The 16,703-nt window shown below is 49.4% G+C and overlaps 1 protein-coding gene across 2 annotated transcripts in view; it reads left to right on the plus strand.

Annotated features, from left to right (window-relative positions):
• The window catches only part of SDK1 (sidekick cell adhesion molecule 1), a 978,941-nt gene that overhangs the window by 719,799 nt on the left and 242,439 nt on the right, over positions 1-16,703 (plus strand). For both annotated transcript variants that reach the window (XM_050785652.1, XM_050785653.1), the window contains one exon: positions 5,557-5,738. In XM_050785652.1, coding sequence (XP_050641609.1) covers positions 5,557-5,738 — 182 coding nt within the window. The remainder of the gene's footprint in view (positions 1-5,556; positions 5,739-16,703) is intronic.

Raw genomic sequence — 16,703 nt, forward strand, 5'->3', positions numbered from 1 at the left:
GGCAGCCAGGGTGCTATCTTTGCTTTATAAAGGACAGTTAGGCTTCTAGAATTGTTGGGAACACTGTATCTGAACTTGTCTGTGTTTGAGAAAAGAAACCTCCTTTGCCAAAACTGCTAATTTTAAAATTGCCCTGAACATGATATTCGCAGTGGTCTGTTGACACAAGTAAAAGAAAAAGTAAAGCAGAATTGCATGATAATTATTAAATCTCTTCTAATAGATTGCAGCACTGTAGACAGATTTGTTAATTTTGCCAGTGTTACTGGGGCAAGAACAGTGGGTATCCCCTTATTCCCTTCCTGGGCTTGTTCCAAGTGTCTGATCAGTAAATAGTGGCTAACAAAGGTCATCAGCAGACAGATTTAATTTCTTAGATAAATGTAAGAAATTGGGAAATGCTGCGTCTTCAGCTTCATTATCCTTGTGTATGAAGGGCAACACCTTCCATATGTGTGTGTGTGTGTGTGTGTGTGTGTGTGTGTGTGTGTAGTCATCCATTCATCATTTAATATGTGTTTTTCTATATGCCTGGAATATTTGCCTGTCAAAATCAATTTGCCGCTATTTTCAAGTTTTTCCTCCAGTGTTGAGATTCTCTTCTAAATGTAAGCCAGACGGTGACCCACCTGAAGTGGTTTAAATGGGCTATCCCCAGGGGTACACAAAGAGCTCCAATCAATAGCAAGGTCCCTTTTGTCTCGAGGCTCCAACTGTCCTTCCTCATTTCAAAGAAGGGGGAAGAGGAACTTGCAGTTCTGTCCCCTCGGGGTAAGGGCCGTGGGCTCTAGTTCCTGTTGATCCCCTGGGACAGTTCCTAATTGCCTGACCTCCTCCGCTCCAGAAAATAGCCCCGTGTCCCCGCCGCCTGCCTGCGGCCGAGGGCTCCTGTGGCACTGCTGCTCTTGCCCCTGCCTTAGCCATTCCCTCTTGTTCTGCACCCATCCACTAATGAGAATAATTGGCTGCCCTCTCTACCCAGTTGCACAGGCTTGTCATTCCTCTGTCTCTGCCTTTCTTCAGCACGTGCAGAAAGAGTTTCCTTAGGCTGAAGCTGTCAAGTAATGACTTTAAAAGTCATCCCACACAACCAGGCCCAGGGCACAGAGTTTAATAATAAAATCTCTCTGATGTTACGAGGCCACGTCAGGGACTGCACGTTTCTCTATTTTGCGGGATTACTACCGTTAAAAGGATTTTCTGTGATGGGGTCAGTAGAGTTGGGTGCTGGGGATGAGGGCATCTTCTGTATTTGCAGGAGCTTAAATCCCAAAAGCCCTAAGATGAGGGTGTGCACTACCCTAGGCCTGTGAATATCAAAGTTTTCAGAAATTAAAGAGCCATGCCAAAATGAATTAGCTTAGAAACATTTCCGCATAATCCTCCAGTCTGCACATCAGCTCTCTGTTTGTGAGTGTGTATCCTCCAGGGCACAGCCTCTGTGTCAGATCCGAGGCACAATGCAAGGAAAGCAAAGAGAAATAAATCACTTCCGTGGCTCCAGCCATAAGAAGTAGTTAGGATGTGTGTGCAGTAATAAAATATTTATAATAATAGGCAGGGTGTTTCTTTGAGAGGAGCATAGGGGTTATGTCCTTTAAAAACATTCTCCTGTTTATTTCTGTATAAAAAATCATCTTGTTCTGGCTGAGATGGTCTCCTGGGCAACATATCCTACCAGCAAGAGGAGGCTGCCCTGCACTTCCGTTATTAATTGTGACCTTCTTACACATCCTGTGACTATTACAAAAGCACTCGGAGCCACTGGTCAGAACGGGCCAACATGCCTGTTCCGGAGGGGAGCACAGGCTCTTCGGAAGATGTGAATTCTGCAGTTTGTTTTTCACAGTGGTATAAAGAGTGGTCCCGGAGAAGATGGGTGGCTCATGCAGGTGTAGTTCCTTATAACTCACAGTTATCTCTTCCATACTTCTCAGTAGAAGAGCAGTGTTTAAAAATATATATATATTTAGGGAGTGCTTTACACCTTCACATCTCTTGTACATTCAGTGTCTCCTTTGACTCTTGCAACAAGCATGGAAATGCTACCGTCATTCCCACCTTAAAGAGGTGGAAACCAAGGCTCGGAGAAGTTTGGAATTTTCCCAACACCACCCAGCTCCTGAGTGGTTGTTGAGCAAAGTCTTCCGATGCTGGTTCCTCGGCTCTTCCCTGGACTGTGCATTGTGTAGCGTTGGGTCCACACGAGGAATCCTTCTCAAGGGCCATCCTCGTTCTGTCGTAGTGATTACAGACGGTGCTTGGGGCCACCATGCCCAGGCTACTCAGGTGCATGGTGTGGGCACGGAGCCAGTTTCTACCTTTTCCCAAATGGCTGTCTCAGTCCCATTTGTTTCAAGAGTTCATCTCTTGTAGATGGTGAATGTAAGTGGAAATGCCTGTCACACAGGTGAATCCATGCCAAGCCTTTCTCCCACTGGCCCACTGCCTTGAGGACCATCGTGCTATGTCGGCGACCTGAACACCCCCTGGGAATTGCACGTGTACTTGCTTGGTGCAGGTCGTTCAGTAAAGGAGTCAGAGGTGGACACATTATGAAGCCAAAACGTAGTTTGATAACTTGACTTTCATTTTTGCCCATCACGGAATAAGGCCGTCCCGTCCCTGAGTCTCCCACCAGGCAAGCCCAGGGGCCACTTGCTCCTTTCAGGCAAGAGACAGAAGGCAGCCCGGTACCTTCTTGCTATTCAAGGGCCGTCTGCTTTTGATCATTTGTTTTCTATCAAACAGGCCCCACCGAGTGCACATGGTCGGCAGCAAGAGGGAACGAGAGGATGCTCTCGGAAACTCCTGATTTTCAAGCCGTCCTTCTCTTGGGAAAGTTGTTTTACATTTTAGGGCCTGAATTTCTGGGTTTCTTCTCTGCTTCGATGTCAGCAGCCTTACTGATGTTCCGGTCCACACGTGTCGTCTCGGCTCCTTCCCCTTCGTGCTCAGGTGCCCTGCCCCCATGGGACCACATAGGTGATGGACATGGAAACTGCAGAGCCACCGAGCTCAGAGATCAGCATCCTGCAGGAGCCTGAAGATTTCCACACGCCGTGAAAAGCCAGCAGATTTGCTGCCACTCAAGTGTGGGACTGTGAGGCAGGAGCCACTTCTGGGATAGAAATCAGAGGCTCTTGGAAGCTGCAGGATGACAGGGCAGTCACTCCTACTGGGTTTACGCAGGGGTGCTGATCCAGGAAGGCTCAGTAAATTACCTGAGTCAGTTCAGTGCATTAACTTCTGTAGACCAAATCATGGAGAAACGTTTGCAATCAAAATAATACGATGACAGATCTTCTCACAGTACACACAACAGTTTCCTAATTTATACATCCTAAGTCCTGAGTTGTGTATATTGTCTTCTCTTTTATAAGCACTACTTGAAATTTCCACCTTTCGTACACTCAGAACATAGTACCCAAGCGCCCACAGAGGTCTTCTACAAAGCAGTTTGTCATACTCAGCACTGCACTGGTATTTTAGAAGTTTCAACACCTTTTCAATGCCACTTATTCCAGTTCTGGGATGCACTTGGACAAACCCGCAATTCCTAAATGGAACTCTGTCCCTGGAGACCACGAGACGGTGTGCCGCCCGCTTCTGGAGCTCTGTCCCTGGAGACCACGAGACGGTGTGCCGCCCGCTTCTGGAGCTCTGTCCCTGGAGACCACGAGACGGTGTGCCACCCGCTTCTGGAGCTCTGTCCCTGGAGACCACGAGACGGTGTGCCGCCCGCTTCTGGAGCTCTGTCCCTGGAGACCACGAGATGGTGTGCCGCCTGGTTCTGGAGCTCTGTCCCTGGAGACCACGAGACGGTAGGCCACCCGGTTCTGGAGCTCTGTCCCTGGAAACCACGAGACCGTGGGCCGCCCGGTTCTGGAGCTCTGTCCCTGGAGACCACGAGACGGTTGGCCACCCGGTTCTGGAGCTCTGTCCCTGGAGACCACGAGACGGTGGGCCGCCCGCTTCTGGAGCTCTGTCCCTGGAGACCACGAGACCGTGTGCCACCCAGTTCCGGAGCTCTGTCCCTAGAGACCACGAGACCGTGTGCTGCCACTTCTGGAGCTCTGTCCCTGGAGACCAAGAGACCGTGTGCTGCCCTTCTGGAGCTCTGTCCCTGGAGACCACGAGACGGTGTGCTGCCGCTTCTGGAGCTCTGTCCCTGGAGACCACGAGACCCTGTGCCTCCCACTTCTGAGGCTCTGTCCCTGCAGACCACGAGACCGTGTGCCTCCTGCTTCTGGAGCTCTGTCCCTGGAGACCACAAGACTGTGTGCCGCCCACTTCTGGAGCTCTGTCCCTGCAGACCACGAGACCGTGTGCCACCCGGTTCTGGAGCTCTGTCCCTGGAGACCACGACACCGTGTGCCGCCCGCTTCTGGAGCTCTGTCCCTGGAGACCACGAGACCGTGTGCCACCCGGTTCCGGAGCTCTGTCCCTGGAGACCACGAGACCGTGTGCTGCCGCTTCTGGAGCTCTGTCCCTGGAGACCACGAGACTGTGTGCCACCCGGTTCCGGAGCTCTGTCCCTGGAGACCACGAGACGGTGTGCTGCCGCTTCTGGAGCTCTGTCCCTGGAGACCACGAGACGGTGTGCTGCCCGCTTCTGGAGCTCCGTCCCTGGAGACCACGAGATGGTGTGCCGCCCGCTTCTGGAGCTCCGTCCCTGGAGACCACGAGATGGTGTGCTGCCCGGTTCTGGAGCTCTGTCCCTGGAGACCACGAGACCGTGTGCCGCCCGCTTCCGGAGCTCTGTCCCTGGAGACCACGAGACCGTGTGCTGCTGCTTCTGGAGCTCTGTCCCTGGAGACCACAAGACCGTGTGCCGCCCGGTTCTGGAGCTCTGTCCCTGGAGACCACGAGACCGTGTGCTGCCGCTTCTGGAGCTCTGTCCCTGGAAACCACAAGATGGTGTGCTGCCGCTTCTGGAACTCTGTCCCTGGAGACCACGAGACCCTGTGCCTCCCGCTTCTGGAGCTCTGTCCCTGCAGACCACGAGACCGTGTGCCTCCCGCTTCTGGAGCTCTGTCCCTGGAGACCACAAGACCGTGTGCCGCCCGGTTCTGGAGCTCTGTCCCTGCAGACCATGAGACCGTGTGCCGCCCGGTTCTGAAGCTCTGTCCCTGGAGACCACGAGACCGTGTGCCGCCCGGTTCTGGAAGTCTCCCCACGTTCAGACTGACAAGAGGAAAGTGTTTCTCAAACTGATTTACAGCAACTCCCCGACGGAAATCATGTCTGGAATTTTTGGTCCTAAGTCACTGTAGTCCCTAGACGAGTTACATGTAAAAAGCTGTAATTTTTTCTTAACCGTAATGTAGTTGAAATGTCAGTTCCATTTTGCCTTGAGCTTATAATTACTGTGAGATTAGAGCACGCTTTTCAAAATCATTGAGTTAGGAAATAGTATTGTTTAGGGCTGACCTCTCAGCTCTGCTCTTGTTTATTTACTTCCATTTCCCCGTCACCCTGCGGAATAACCGCGGGTAAACACACTTCCCGGGTTCGGTTATTTCCTGATGGTGATGGGCTTCCTTCGTGGCACAGGTACCGCCTGGCTGGCCTTCCCGGAGAGTACCAGCAGCGGAACATCACCAGCCCGGAGGTGAACTACTGCCTGGTGACAGACCTGATCATCTGGACACAGTATGAGATACAGGTGGCAGCGTACAACGGGGCCGGCCTGGGCGTCTTCAGCAGAGCCATGACCGAATACACCTTGCAGGGAGGTAAGCTTGTCTCCAAAACCACGAGGTGGCGGGATCTTTGCTGGGGAATGGGATTTGCAACGTTTGATTGGAGTATGTTAGAAAGAAAAACAGAGAATTCAGTCCCCTAGGGAGCGTTTACAAGAAAATTCATCACATATTTAATGGGATCTCTCTAACTATTCCTCAACGAAAGCAGAACCGTAGACGGGAGACAAATGCTATTCCAACTGCTTTTTCAGGGACTCAGGAGTTTCTGTACATGCCCTTTAGTGGGTGCATCTAGTCTTGAAAAGCCTGTGGAACTAGATTGTTCTAAATGGATTGATTGTAGATTTTTGAAGGAAAGTTGGCTGTGGAGTTCTGTGTGACACTGTGAGCATTTTTCAAAGAGCATGGTGATGATTCACAGTTTTATTTTTAACAATGGAACATGATTATTGATCATCGGATTTGCAACTTGCTACTTTCTTTGGTTGCCCTTTCCAGTTACACAAGCAAACAATCTACTAGGTCAATAAAAACCGCCCCCACCCCTGGAAAAAATGACCAGATATAAACGTCATAAAGCCAGTGGTTCTTAAATACACGTGGTGAGGCCCGGGCGCGGCATGGCAGGCCTTCCACAGCATCTGGTTCCTCCGCTGTTTTCTGAAGGATTCAGATCTCAGCCCCAGGAGGAGCGAGGGTTGGGAGGTCTCCGCATCTGCATTTCACTGTTACTGCTCTTAGCAGGAATAAATAGACCTTTCCCAACGCAGCCTCATTTGTCCCACAGCAACCCAAATCCTTGCCCAGGGAAGTCATTTTTCTACCGAGTCTAAAACCCTTTTTCACTCTGCGATTTATGCCCTCGCCTGATTCACAGGTGTGATTTTATTTGCTTAGGCATTTTTATTGCTACCAGACCTTGACCTTTTTCAAATGATAAGGTTTCTGACTGCCCACTTCTCTCCCCAAATCATGCCTGAGACCTAATGTTCCTTGATATTACATGCTGTTATTATCATCCCGTATTGATTGGCTGTCTGTTGTCATCTGTAAGTCCATAAATCCTCCTTTATAAATTAAGTACAGTCAGTTCTGCCTGCACAGTGACTAGCAGAAATATTTAAAATGCAGGACAGCCAGGAAGGACCTGTTCATGGGCAAGTAAATCTTGATTACTCATTCGAGAAGGAAAATGGCTGAAAACCTGGACCGTTAATGTTCGCTTTAGTCTATTTAATCAAATAACAATAAATGTAGAAACACTTAAAAAGACTCCTATCGCTCTTAGTAATCCCTTGTTACTATTAACCGTGACTGTTTCATTTTATTTCCGGTGCATTTGAGTTCTGCATGGGGCAGAGGGAAGCGGATCTCCACCTAATTGAGAAGGGCTTTGAGGCTTTGGACTCTGGCTTTTATTCAGTTGGCATTGGGGAACCATGAAAGGCTTAAGATCTGTGAGTGACATGAGCAAAATGCTACATTAGGAGGCGGAATCTGTGCGTGGGTGTGCAGGGAAGGTGGGAGGCAGGGAGCGGAGAATGGCAGTAAGGGACTCCAGAGACAAAAAAAATGAAGTGATGAGTGTCCCCCAGCTCCAAAGGCTGGCAATGAGAAGAGATAGGGATGTGAGTTTGGGTGGGACGCCATCGTTTTCAAAACAGCTCGCATGGATTCTGGGGTCGTGCCTTCCAGCAACCCTGTAAATGAATGCAATTTGGCCCCACAAGCACCTCCCAGTACCTCCTGTACAAGAAGGCTGGGTATAAAAACAGGAACAGAGCCCAGACCCTTCCTCAAAGTGTGGACAGTTTATAGGAAAGAGCAGGGCAAGTTTCATTTTCAGGCACCTGTTCATAGGAAGCTGAACATTAGCTAGTTGGATTTTAGTTGGTCTGAAATCACACAGGCCACAAAGGCAGAACCAGCACTGACATCCAGGCTTCCGAGACAAGGCCGCTGTTCTCTGAGTGACATCGGCTGCCTCTGATGTCACTAGGACTTGAGAGGAGATTTCAGCCTGCTTGGTGAGGGATTGTGCTTAGACTGGTGGGCTGGGGTGCAGGGTTCCCCCTAAGATGGTGGCACAGTAGGTGGGTTCTCACCTCCATGTCCAAGTAGTCTTCTGGATAGGGAAATTACTAAATTATGCTTTGCTCTGGGAATGAACTTTTTCCCGTATGTGATGAGAACCTGACTTCGATTAGTCCAAATCTGGTTCATCATCTATACTTTAAAAAAAAAAAAAAAAAACACTATTCATGAGCGAACATTTGTGACTAATGCTGTACGTGCAGTTTCCCGTCTGCAGCTTGGCTTCTGTAGCAGCACCATGCTTCCCTTGCTTGGGTGTTTGACATTGGGGGTTGACATACAGAGCCCCTCATGGGTCTCGGGGCACCCAGCAGACATAGTCGTAATTCCTGTCTTCGTGTCTTCTTCATGTCTTCCGCCTCGGCACTCCCAGGGGCACCCTCGTATGGAAGTGGATGGCCCTACCTTCTTCCCTTCTAAGCCCAGTGTGGAAACGCAGGTGGGCCTGTCCTCCCTTTGAAGGACTCAGCCCTCCCTCTCTGGATGTTTCGGACTCCCGTGTGCTCAGTGGGATGGTAAATGCCCCTGGGGAATCTCCCCAGAGCTTGCTGGGATTGGGCAGGTCATGTCATACTTTTCATCCAGACCCTGGCTCCAGCCCTAAACTTATTCCTCGGCCACTAGGACAAACATCTCAGGCTTGTGACAGCCTCGGAGACGCCGGGCACCACCCACCTGACCCTTCTTTGTTCGAGGGACATGCTTGAGTCCCAGGATAAATTGGGGATGATAACACTTACCAGAGCATTAGGACACTGTCCCTTGGATGTGGCTGGGATCAGGCATGTGGCAGGCAGCAGGAGGGGGTGGCCCATGGTCTGGTGGACAGGGCTGGCTCCGCTGGCTGCACAGCCTCCATGCCTCGGTGTAACTGCACTTATCCCTCAGCGCTATTCAAGGACCTCCCAGCCAGCCACGTCACCCCTGAACAGAATGAAGCGAGGGTATGAATTCTGTCCCAAATCCACGTTCCTGTCTGTGACAGGACATGGCTAGGGGAGGATGACAGACCACCAGTCTGGATGGGAAGGGAAGGGAAGACGGGGGCAATGCTTGCCTGGCTCTGGAGGGGAAGACGCAATGAATGGGATGGAAAGGGATCTGCCTAGAAGGTGGTACATGAGGAAGCAGAGTGACAAGAGGGACCGTGAATGCATCAGGGGGACAGTGGTGGGGGCGCAGTGAGCGCAACGTGTTTCACACACACGTATATATTCACACATCTTTCTGGATACGTGAGCCCCAGAAAGAGCCCTTCCCGGGAGTCCATCCAGGCCTCACTCCGTGTTTACTACTAATGTGCCTTCAAGAAGCACCTGTGCCATTCTGCGCCTCTAGTTTTCATTTGTAACACTGTGGCATTTACACCTGTCCTGACTCAAAGAGCACTGTGAAGAGAAGATGAGATACTACATGAGAAAAGGCTTTGAAAACGAGGAGACATCACACACATGCGGGCAGTGTGGCTTCGTCTGTTTTCGCTTTTCCACTGTGATGACGCTACATCACACTAGAGTATTTGAATGCTTCCACAGGGGCCATCACATAGGTAGAGACCTGGGGGCCATCTCCCTGCTGACAGTAAAATCAAACCCAGACACTCAAGAATTGATGTGAGCGCCTGCGGTGTGCGTGGAGCTGTGGGACAGGCCCTGACCCCGAGGGTAGGGAAGATATCTGGTGTGTCATCATCCTTGGGGACCTGCAGTCTGGCCCCGGAGGCGAGACTGACATTCATGAAATAAGAGCAGGAAGTAGAAGAGAGATCAGCCTCACTCATGCACGGTCACCCCTCGGTTATCTGCAGATCGGGGTACTGGGCGTGCTTTGAAGAGTCCTGAGTCAGCACCCAGAGGAACGGGCTGTGGACACAAGGCTGTGCCTAAAGAGGCTCTCCCTGTGACCCACGTGGTGGCGGTACCTCAGAGTTTGCAGCTGTCTGTGTGGCTTCGGAATGGTGTCTGGCTGCTCACAACAGACCCACAGTGACAGGAGCTTAAACAGGGTGGAGCTGTGTTTTCACTTCTCTCACATCGGGGGTTGGGCGGTGGGTGGGGCAGACACAGCGGCAGCTCCAGGGTCATCAGAGAGTCGGGGTTCTCTGTCTGTTTGGCTGCCACTTGAGCATGTGCCTTAGGTCACAAGCCTGCTGTTGCAGTGCCAGCCATTGCATCCCCACTCTAGAAAGCAAGGAGGAGGAAGGCTCAGGGCTGTGCCTCGGGAACGAGTATGCTCACCTTTAAAGAACTTTCTTAGAAGTCCCATTGGCTGCTGACTCTGCTTACAATTCCTGGAATTCTCTCTGTGTGGGAGAGACTGGCAACGTGGCCTTCCAGCTGGACACATATCTGTCCCTTATTAACGAAGGGAGGGGAAATGGATATGGGAGGGGAAGCTCACAGCTTCTACCTCACTTTCTTTTATTTATTTATTTTTTTTGGGACGGAGTCTTGCTCTGTCGTCCAGGCTGGAGTGCAGTGGCGAGATCTCGGCTCACTGCAAGCTCTGCCTCCCAGGTTCACGCCATTCTCCTGCCTCAGCCTCCCGAGTAGCTGGGACTACAGGTGCCCAACACCATGCCCGGCTAATTTTTTTTTTTTTTTTTTTTTTTTTTTTTTGCATTTTTAGTAGAGACGGGGTTTCACCGTGTTAGCCAGGAAAGTCTCGATCTCCTGACCTCGTGATCTGCCCGTCCTGGCCTGCCTCACACAGAGTGAAAACTGCAAAAGCACAGGTCCTCCAGGCCACGGCTTCCCACCCATCCCCTGAGGGCCCCTCAGCCTCAGGCCCCCAGCTCCCTGGGGCTGTTTGGACATTAAATGTTCAATGCTTGTTTGCTGCTGGGGGCCGCACTTAGGGGCTTGAAGTACCCCCAGCTATTAGCACTGATTGTCAAGGCAGCCTAGAGGCCTGAGTAGGTCCTTGAAGCTGAAAAGGGAGTAATTAAAATGCCTGTAAACTGAAAGGGAAAGCATAACTCATGAAATTAATTATTTGTCAGCATAATTTGGGAAATTATTGGAATGTCTACAAACAGAATTTGACAGCGAGTCGGAGAGCATGCAGAAGGCAGGAAATGCCCAGCCAGGCGAAGGAAGCCCTAGGCCGACCAGCCTCTTTTCTCCTCCTCCTTTCAGTGAATGGCAGCTTGATGCATCTGGGGAAATGAGATGTAATTCATCTTGACTTTAATACGGCCCTTGGATTGAGCTCCTCCTGAGAAAGTATCCGAATGTCAGGGAAAGGTGGTGCAGCGTGCGCTACCATTAGGTGGCTGTGGAACTTGCTAGACTGCCCATCTCCAAGAGAACTCAGCAGTGACACAGCATTTGCCTGGGCTGAGGGAGGGAAGGGCATGTAGGCACAAGCAGCAGGCATGGAGCAATGGAGAAGCTGTTTGCTGCAGGGGGAGGTAGCAGCTCATTCTTCTAGAGCATAGATTTTTGGTCTTAAATGTGTTTTCTTCAAGGCAACTCTTTAAGGAAGATTAGCAGTGTGTAGTGAGCGCAGTGCGATGTTGACTCCTGAAGCCATTTGAACCCACTACTCACTGGTCATACGCCTTGTCTGCCTGCCTGCCTGCCTGCCTGCCTGCCTGCCTGCCTGCCTGCCTTCCTTCCTTCCTTCCTTCCTTCCTTCCTTCCTTCCTTCCTTCCTTCCTTCCTCCCTCCCTCCCTCCCTCTCTCTCGCTCCCTCCCTCCCTCCCTCCCTCCGTCCCTCCCTCCCTCCGTCCCTCCGTCCCTCTGTCCTTCCGTCCTTCCTCGGAATCTCGATCTATCACCAGTGTAGTGGCACGATCTCGCCTCACTGCAAGCTCTGCCTCCCGGGTTTACGCCATTCTCCTGCCTCAGCCTCCTGAGTGACTGGGACTACAGGCACCCACCACCACGCCCCGCTAATTTTTTTTGTATTTTTAGTAGAGGCGGGGTTTCACCGTGTTAGCCAGGATGGTCTCAATCTCCTGACCTCGTGATCCACCCGCCTCAGCCTCCCACAGTGCTGGGATTACATGCATGAGCCACTGCACCCTGCCGAGTTTTTCTTTTCAATCCCATTTATGGCTGAGATACATTTAAAATGCATGGTTTGTCCACTCCAGTTCTTCGCAAGCTCTCGGCATGGGCTAGCACCTTGGATACATGGGGATTACTTAATATAAACTTTCTAACTTTCCTGACTTTTCTTATCCCCCTTCATCCACCATCCCCCATTATCTTGTCGGCCAATCCCATTTAATAGATTTTATTAACAGTGCTTCCATGACCTTTTCCGCTCAAGGCATTTTAAAATGGGACATATTAACTTACAAATTGAGCAGCAAAGCTCTAATACAGTTTCAGCCAAGTGAACTTTCTGAAGGGTGAGAGGAAAGGTTGGCGCTGCCACAGAAGCTGTGGCCTGAAACTCCGACAGACTCAGTTCCGCATGTCACATTTCCATGATGATTACCCACGATGAAATGGAAAATAACTGAAATTTACTCGAGAATTTTAAATTTAAATAACTGAAATATACTCAGAAATCAATACGCTTTTGCTTTTGCGTGGAAAAAATTCTGTAGAGTGTGAGTTGGGTATAACTGAGTGCCCAATATAATTAGAAACATTTTTCTTACTGCCAGTGTTTACTTCAGCAACTTTCTAATAATGTAGCTTGGGAGGGAGAGTACTGTAGTCATTTGAAGCAATCAGTAGTTCATGTTCGATGCTGACTTGCTGTTTGGCTCACAAATTCAGTTTTTGTTAGAAATTGTTCAAATAATGATGAAAGACACAGGAAGAAAGAATGTGGCTGTGAAGTTTTCAGGTGAACCTGAGTGTGGAATACTAGACACTGCCAGGATATGCAATGTAATTGATCACAGTTTTGTCCTAAAAGAAGCCCGTATGGATTAGCAAACTCCTTCTATCCATTTTTAAAATTCATCCATTAAAACGCAGATGTTGGTTTTTCTACAAGGGGTCCAAAGACAAATTATGCTATAAATCATCTTCATTCTGAGCACACCAAGATTTTCCTTTTTTTTTCTGGCTTTATTTCTTTATCATTTTCCTTCTTGTAACAGGTATATTTGTGCTATAATGATTTATTCTGGTTTCAGAACATTACCTTATAATGAAAGAGAAATATTTCATATTTTAAAAGAAATGGGAAAAACATTTGGTTATCCACATTTCTAAAACATTAGTAAAAGCTCCTAAATGTTCACTAGGGCTTTGAAAGGTTTTCTAAAGTAAGGATTATAAATGAGCACTCTGTTTGCAAGCCCCATTCTTATCTCCTCTTGGGAAATTCTCAATGTGGCATTAAATGACATTGCACAAAAGATTTGTTTCTCAATCCCTACGACTTTCTAGACCTCAGGCTGTACCTGCAGAATAGGATAATGTTCCAGATTCTCCCAGCATTGCCTAAAACACTAAGTGAAAACTGAACAAAATAGATACGGGATGTTCCATTGGGGTGGGCGTCCTTTGGTCTTTTAGAACCTACAGGAAAGGAAAGGACAGGAAGCTCGCACTTTAGGGGAAGCCACCGTGTACCAGCCTTCACCATGCTGTACCGCGTCCTTACACTCACCGTCTTACTCTGTTCATCCCTGGGGGTCACACAGGATAAGCATCATATCCCTACTGGACGGAGGCAAAAATGGAATCTCAGAGTGGTAACTCACTCTGCCAAGGTGATACAGCTGGGCAATGCTGAGGAATGCCAGGACCGAAGCCTAGGTCTGCTGGGCTCCCAAGCCCAGGCTATCATTTGCCATCACTACCATTTATGCTTTGTTTTTTTCATTCTGTATGTATCAGGCCAGGTGAAAAATGGCTTCCAGATTCCTACAGCCATGTGTATGTGGAATAGAAAGGACGTGGGCGCGCCTCTCACTCTGCTGCCACATAGAGTGGGTTGGCAGTGGTTTCTGGGCACTTCGTACTGCAGTGCACAATGAAAACTCTGTTTTGCATTGAAACCCAGCACACACACACACACACACATACACACACACACACACACACACAGAAACAGAGCGTCCATGGAACAACAGTGACTCTCCCAGTGTATGATGTACTTTGGTATTTTCTGTTCTATTCCGTTCTGTTTCATTCTTTAAAACAATGCTGCTGCGACCACGGAATTGATTTCCCTATCCACGAGTGCATTCGTGACCTACAATTTGAAAAATCCTGAATTCCAGCAATACAGGCCATTTGGTTTGACTGATTCTTGCCTCCCTGTCAGAAAAAGCCTCCGCCGAACAGAGGATTCAATAGGGTCTGGGCTGTGAAGCCTGTCTTGTCCCTCCAACTGTAAAGACAGAGAGGGGTCTGAGTGAGGGCGTGAGCAGGGCCGCCGGCCAAGGCACAGAGCAGAGGCCTGGGGTGGAGCGGGGAGGGTGGGATTTAGCATCTGTATCCATGCAGATCACCCCTGTGCACACAAAGAAGGGGTTACTGGGACTTGCCCTTCACCTGCCACTAGAGGACATGTGAAAAAATAAAGCGATCTAAGTTACTGTGAGCATCACCTTATTTTGTGACTCACAGGCCTTTCCTGCTAGCCTAGGAACCCTGTGGGGCAGGGGCTGTGTCTGATTCGTCTTTTTCATATCTGTATCCCCGTATCCAAGCACAATGCCTGACCTATAGGTAAACAAAGCATAAATAGATGTCTGATCGAAAACACAGGACTTATTGTTCCTGTTTCAACACCCGGTGCTGCACCAGCTTTATCTCCATCTTCAGCACCACAGCCTGCCTTCTGCCCTGACTCTTGCTGTCTGGAAATCTCGGAAGAAAGCAGTCCCGCACCCTGTCACGTGTGGTTTGGCCTTCCTGTCTTTCTGCATCGTGATGTCCGACAGCAGCCCTTCCTGGGTGTCGCCCATGCTGAGCCTGGCTTTGCTCAGGAGCCTAAATGCAGAATCTTTTCTCCCTCTCCCCTGCTGGAAATGCTGCATCTGGGACTGCAGTCTAGAAGGTGCATGGGGAAATTAGGCCCACGAACGCATCCCCAGTGTTGGGGAGGTATGCCGCTCACCCTGGACATGCCAGGCCGCAGCACTGGTCCTCAGTCCCTGTGCAGTGTGGAAAGGCCACTTGCCCCATGGCTGGAGAGGAGAGCTGGTTGTGGGAAGAGTGGAAGAGAAACCACAAATGTGCAATTTTCAGACGTGGAGAATGCATGCAGATAGGTGCGTGGGAAGCGGTGGTTGGGAGAAGAAGAGGAGGAGACACCAAGTTGGCCGGAGCCTGAGCGAGTGGCCAGAGCTTCCACCCTCGGCGGCCTTGGGCCTGTGTTTTAGAAGCTCAGTGTTTGGCACGGGTGAAGATACATTTTAGGAATTAAACTGGTATTTTGTGAATAGAAATAACATCTTGTTCCCAACTGGCTTCAGAGTCAGAGGACTGGGTTCATGAGGATCCAGTGTACAGACAGCCTGCCAGGGCCTGCGGGCTCTCCCCACGTGCTGTGCCCCCACCCCAGCCTAAACACTGGCCCCAAATGCTTCTTCTCAATGCCTGGCAAATAAAGATTTGGAAAAAGATAAGTTCAGAAAGGGACACACGAAACTTTTTAAGTGTTAAAGTATTTTCTTCTGAAGGCCATCAGAAAAGATACTCGAGCTTATTTGTCAAAGGTTTGTCAACCTAATAATGCGGTAGAAATGTTTAATGCAGTGAGAACCTTCAGGTGTATCAAAACTGCAAGAACCATAACAACACAAGAACTCAGCCGTGGCCCATAGCAATCTGGAATTAATGATAACACCCGGCACACAAACGGTAATATATACACCCACCCAGTGGTGTGTGGCCGGTGATTCTACCAGGTAATGAGCTCTCTGCTCCCTGGTTTGACAGGCGTATACATTTAATTCTATGAGGTAACCTGGAGAAATGGACACCTGTGAATCCCTGCTACATACTGGATAGATGCATCAGTCCCTCATATTTGAAATCATACACATTTGGGGTCATGAAAAACGGGGTGTGCCATTGTGGCAAGGACACGAAAATTTGTGCTTCTTGTGTCATGAGGTAGAAGCAGCTCCCTTGCTGGTGGCTCGGCTCCCAGCTCCTGGCCTGCTAGAGGAGATTGGAGCCAGCAGGTGGGCCCTGAATGGTCCAGTAAAGGCTGCCCAGCACCCAGGAGAACTGATACTGCACCTGAGGATCATGGATAATGAAATTTCACTGTGTAAAGACACTGAGATTTCACGGTTTATCTATAACAGGGAAGGTGGTGTTGCTTTAGTAAATACAACTAGGCTTGTTAGAATATCGGACAGTGCACTCTGATTTCCTCTGTGCTAAATCCAGCTGATTTTACAGCATTCTCGGTGGGCTCCTTAGCATGTTTAGGTGGGGTCTACACAGTCCCGTAGGGATACTAATAGGATGTAGAAATCGCTCATTTCTTACCACAGAGGCCTGGATATTCACAGCCACCTGGCCCAGGAGGGCCCATGAATTGCTCTCCCAGCACCTCCTAATATCAATTTATTAATTTTATTTGACATGTTGCAAATCTCCAAAACATCCTAGAACTCCATGCTCAGCACAGGTTTCCTCAGATTAACCATTATTTTCAACTCTTTCTCCATTTACATAGATGGAAGAGAAGATGAATAGTAACTATCTTTACTCAGGGGCGTTGCAAATAAGCTTTATATTAATTTCATCACATTATTTGACTTAAATATCAAAAATAAAAATGTGTGTCTCTCTTTTTAGCAGCAGGGAAAATACCTGCCTGACATAGTCACAGACTCTGTGGGCTTCAACCGGCAGCACACAGTCCTGGGGGAGGAGAGGAGAAGTGGGAAAAGGGGCTTGTGGGGACGAGAGTGGGGGGTTTCTATCAACCAATTAATTAGGATCTAGATAGAATAAAAGCAAC

This window comes from Macaca thibetana, chromosome 3 (genome assembly GCF_024542745.1).
Source record: "Macaca thibetana thibetana isolate TM-01 chromosome 3, ASM2454274v1, whole genome shotgun sequence".
Classification (NCBI taxonomy): domain Eukaryota; kingdom Metazoa; phylum Chordata; class Mammalia; order Primates; family Cercopithecidae; genus Macaca; species Macaca thibetana.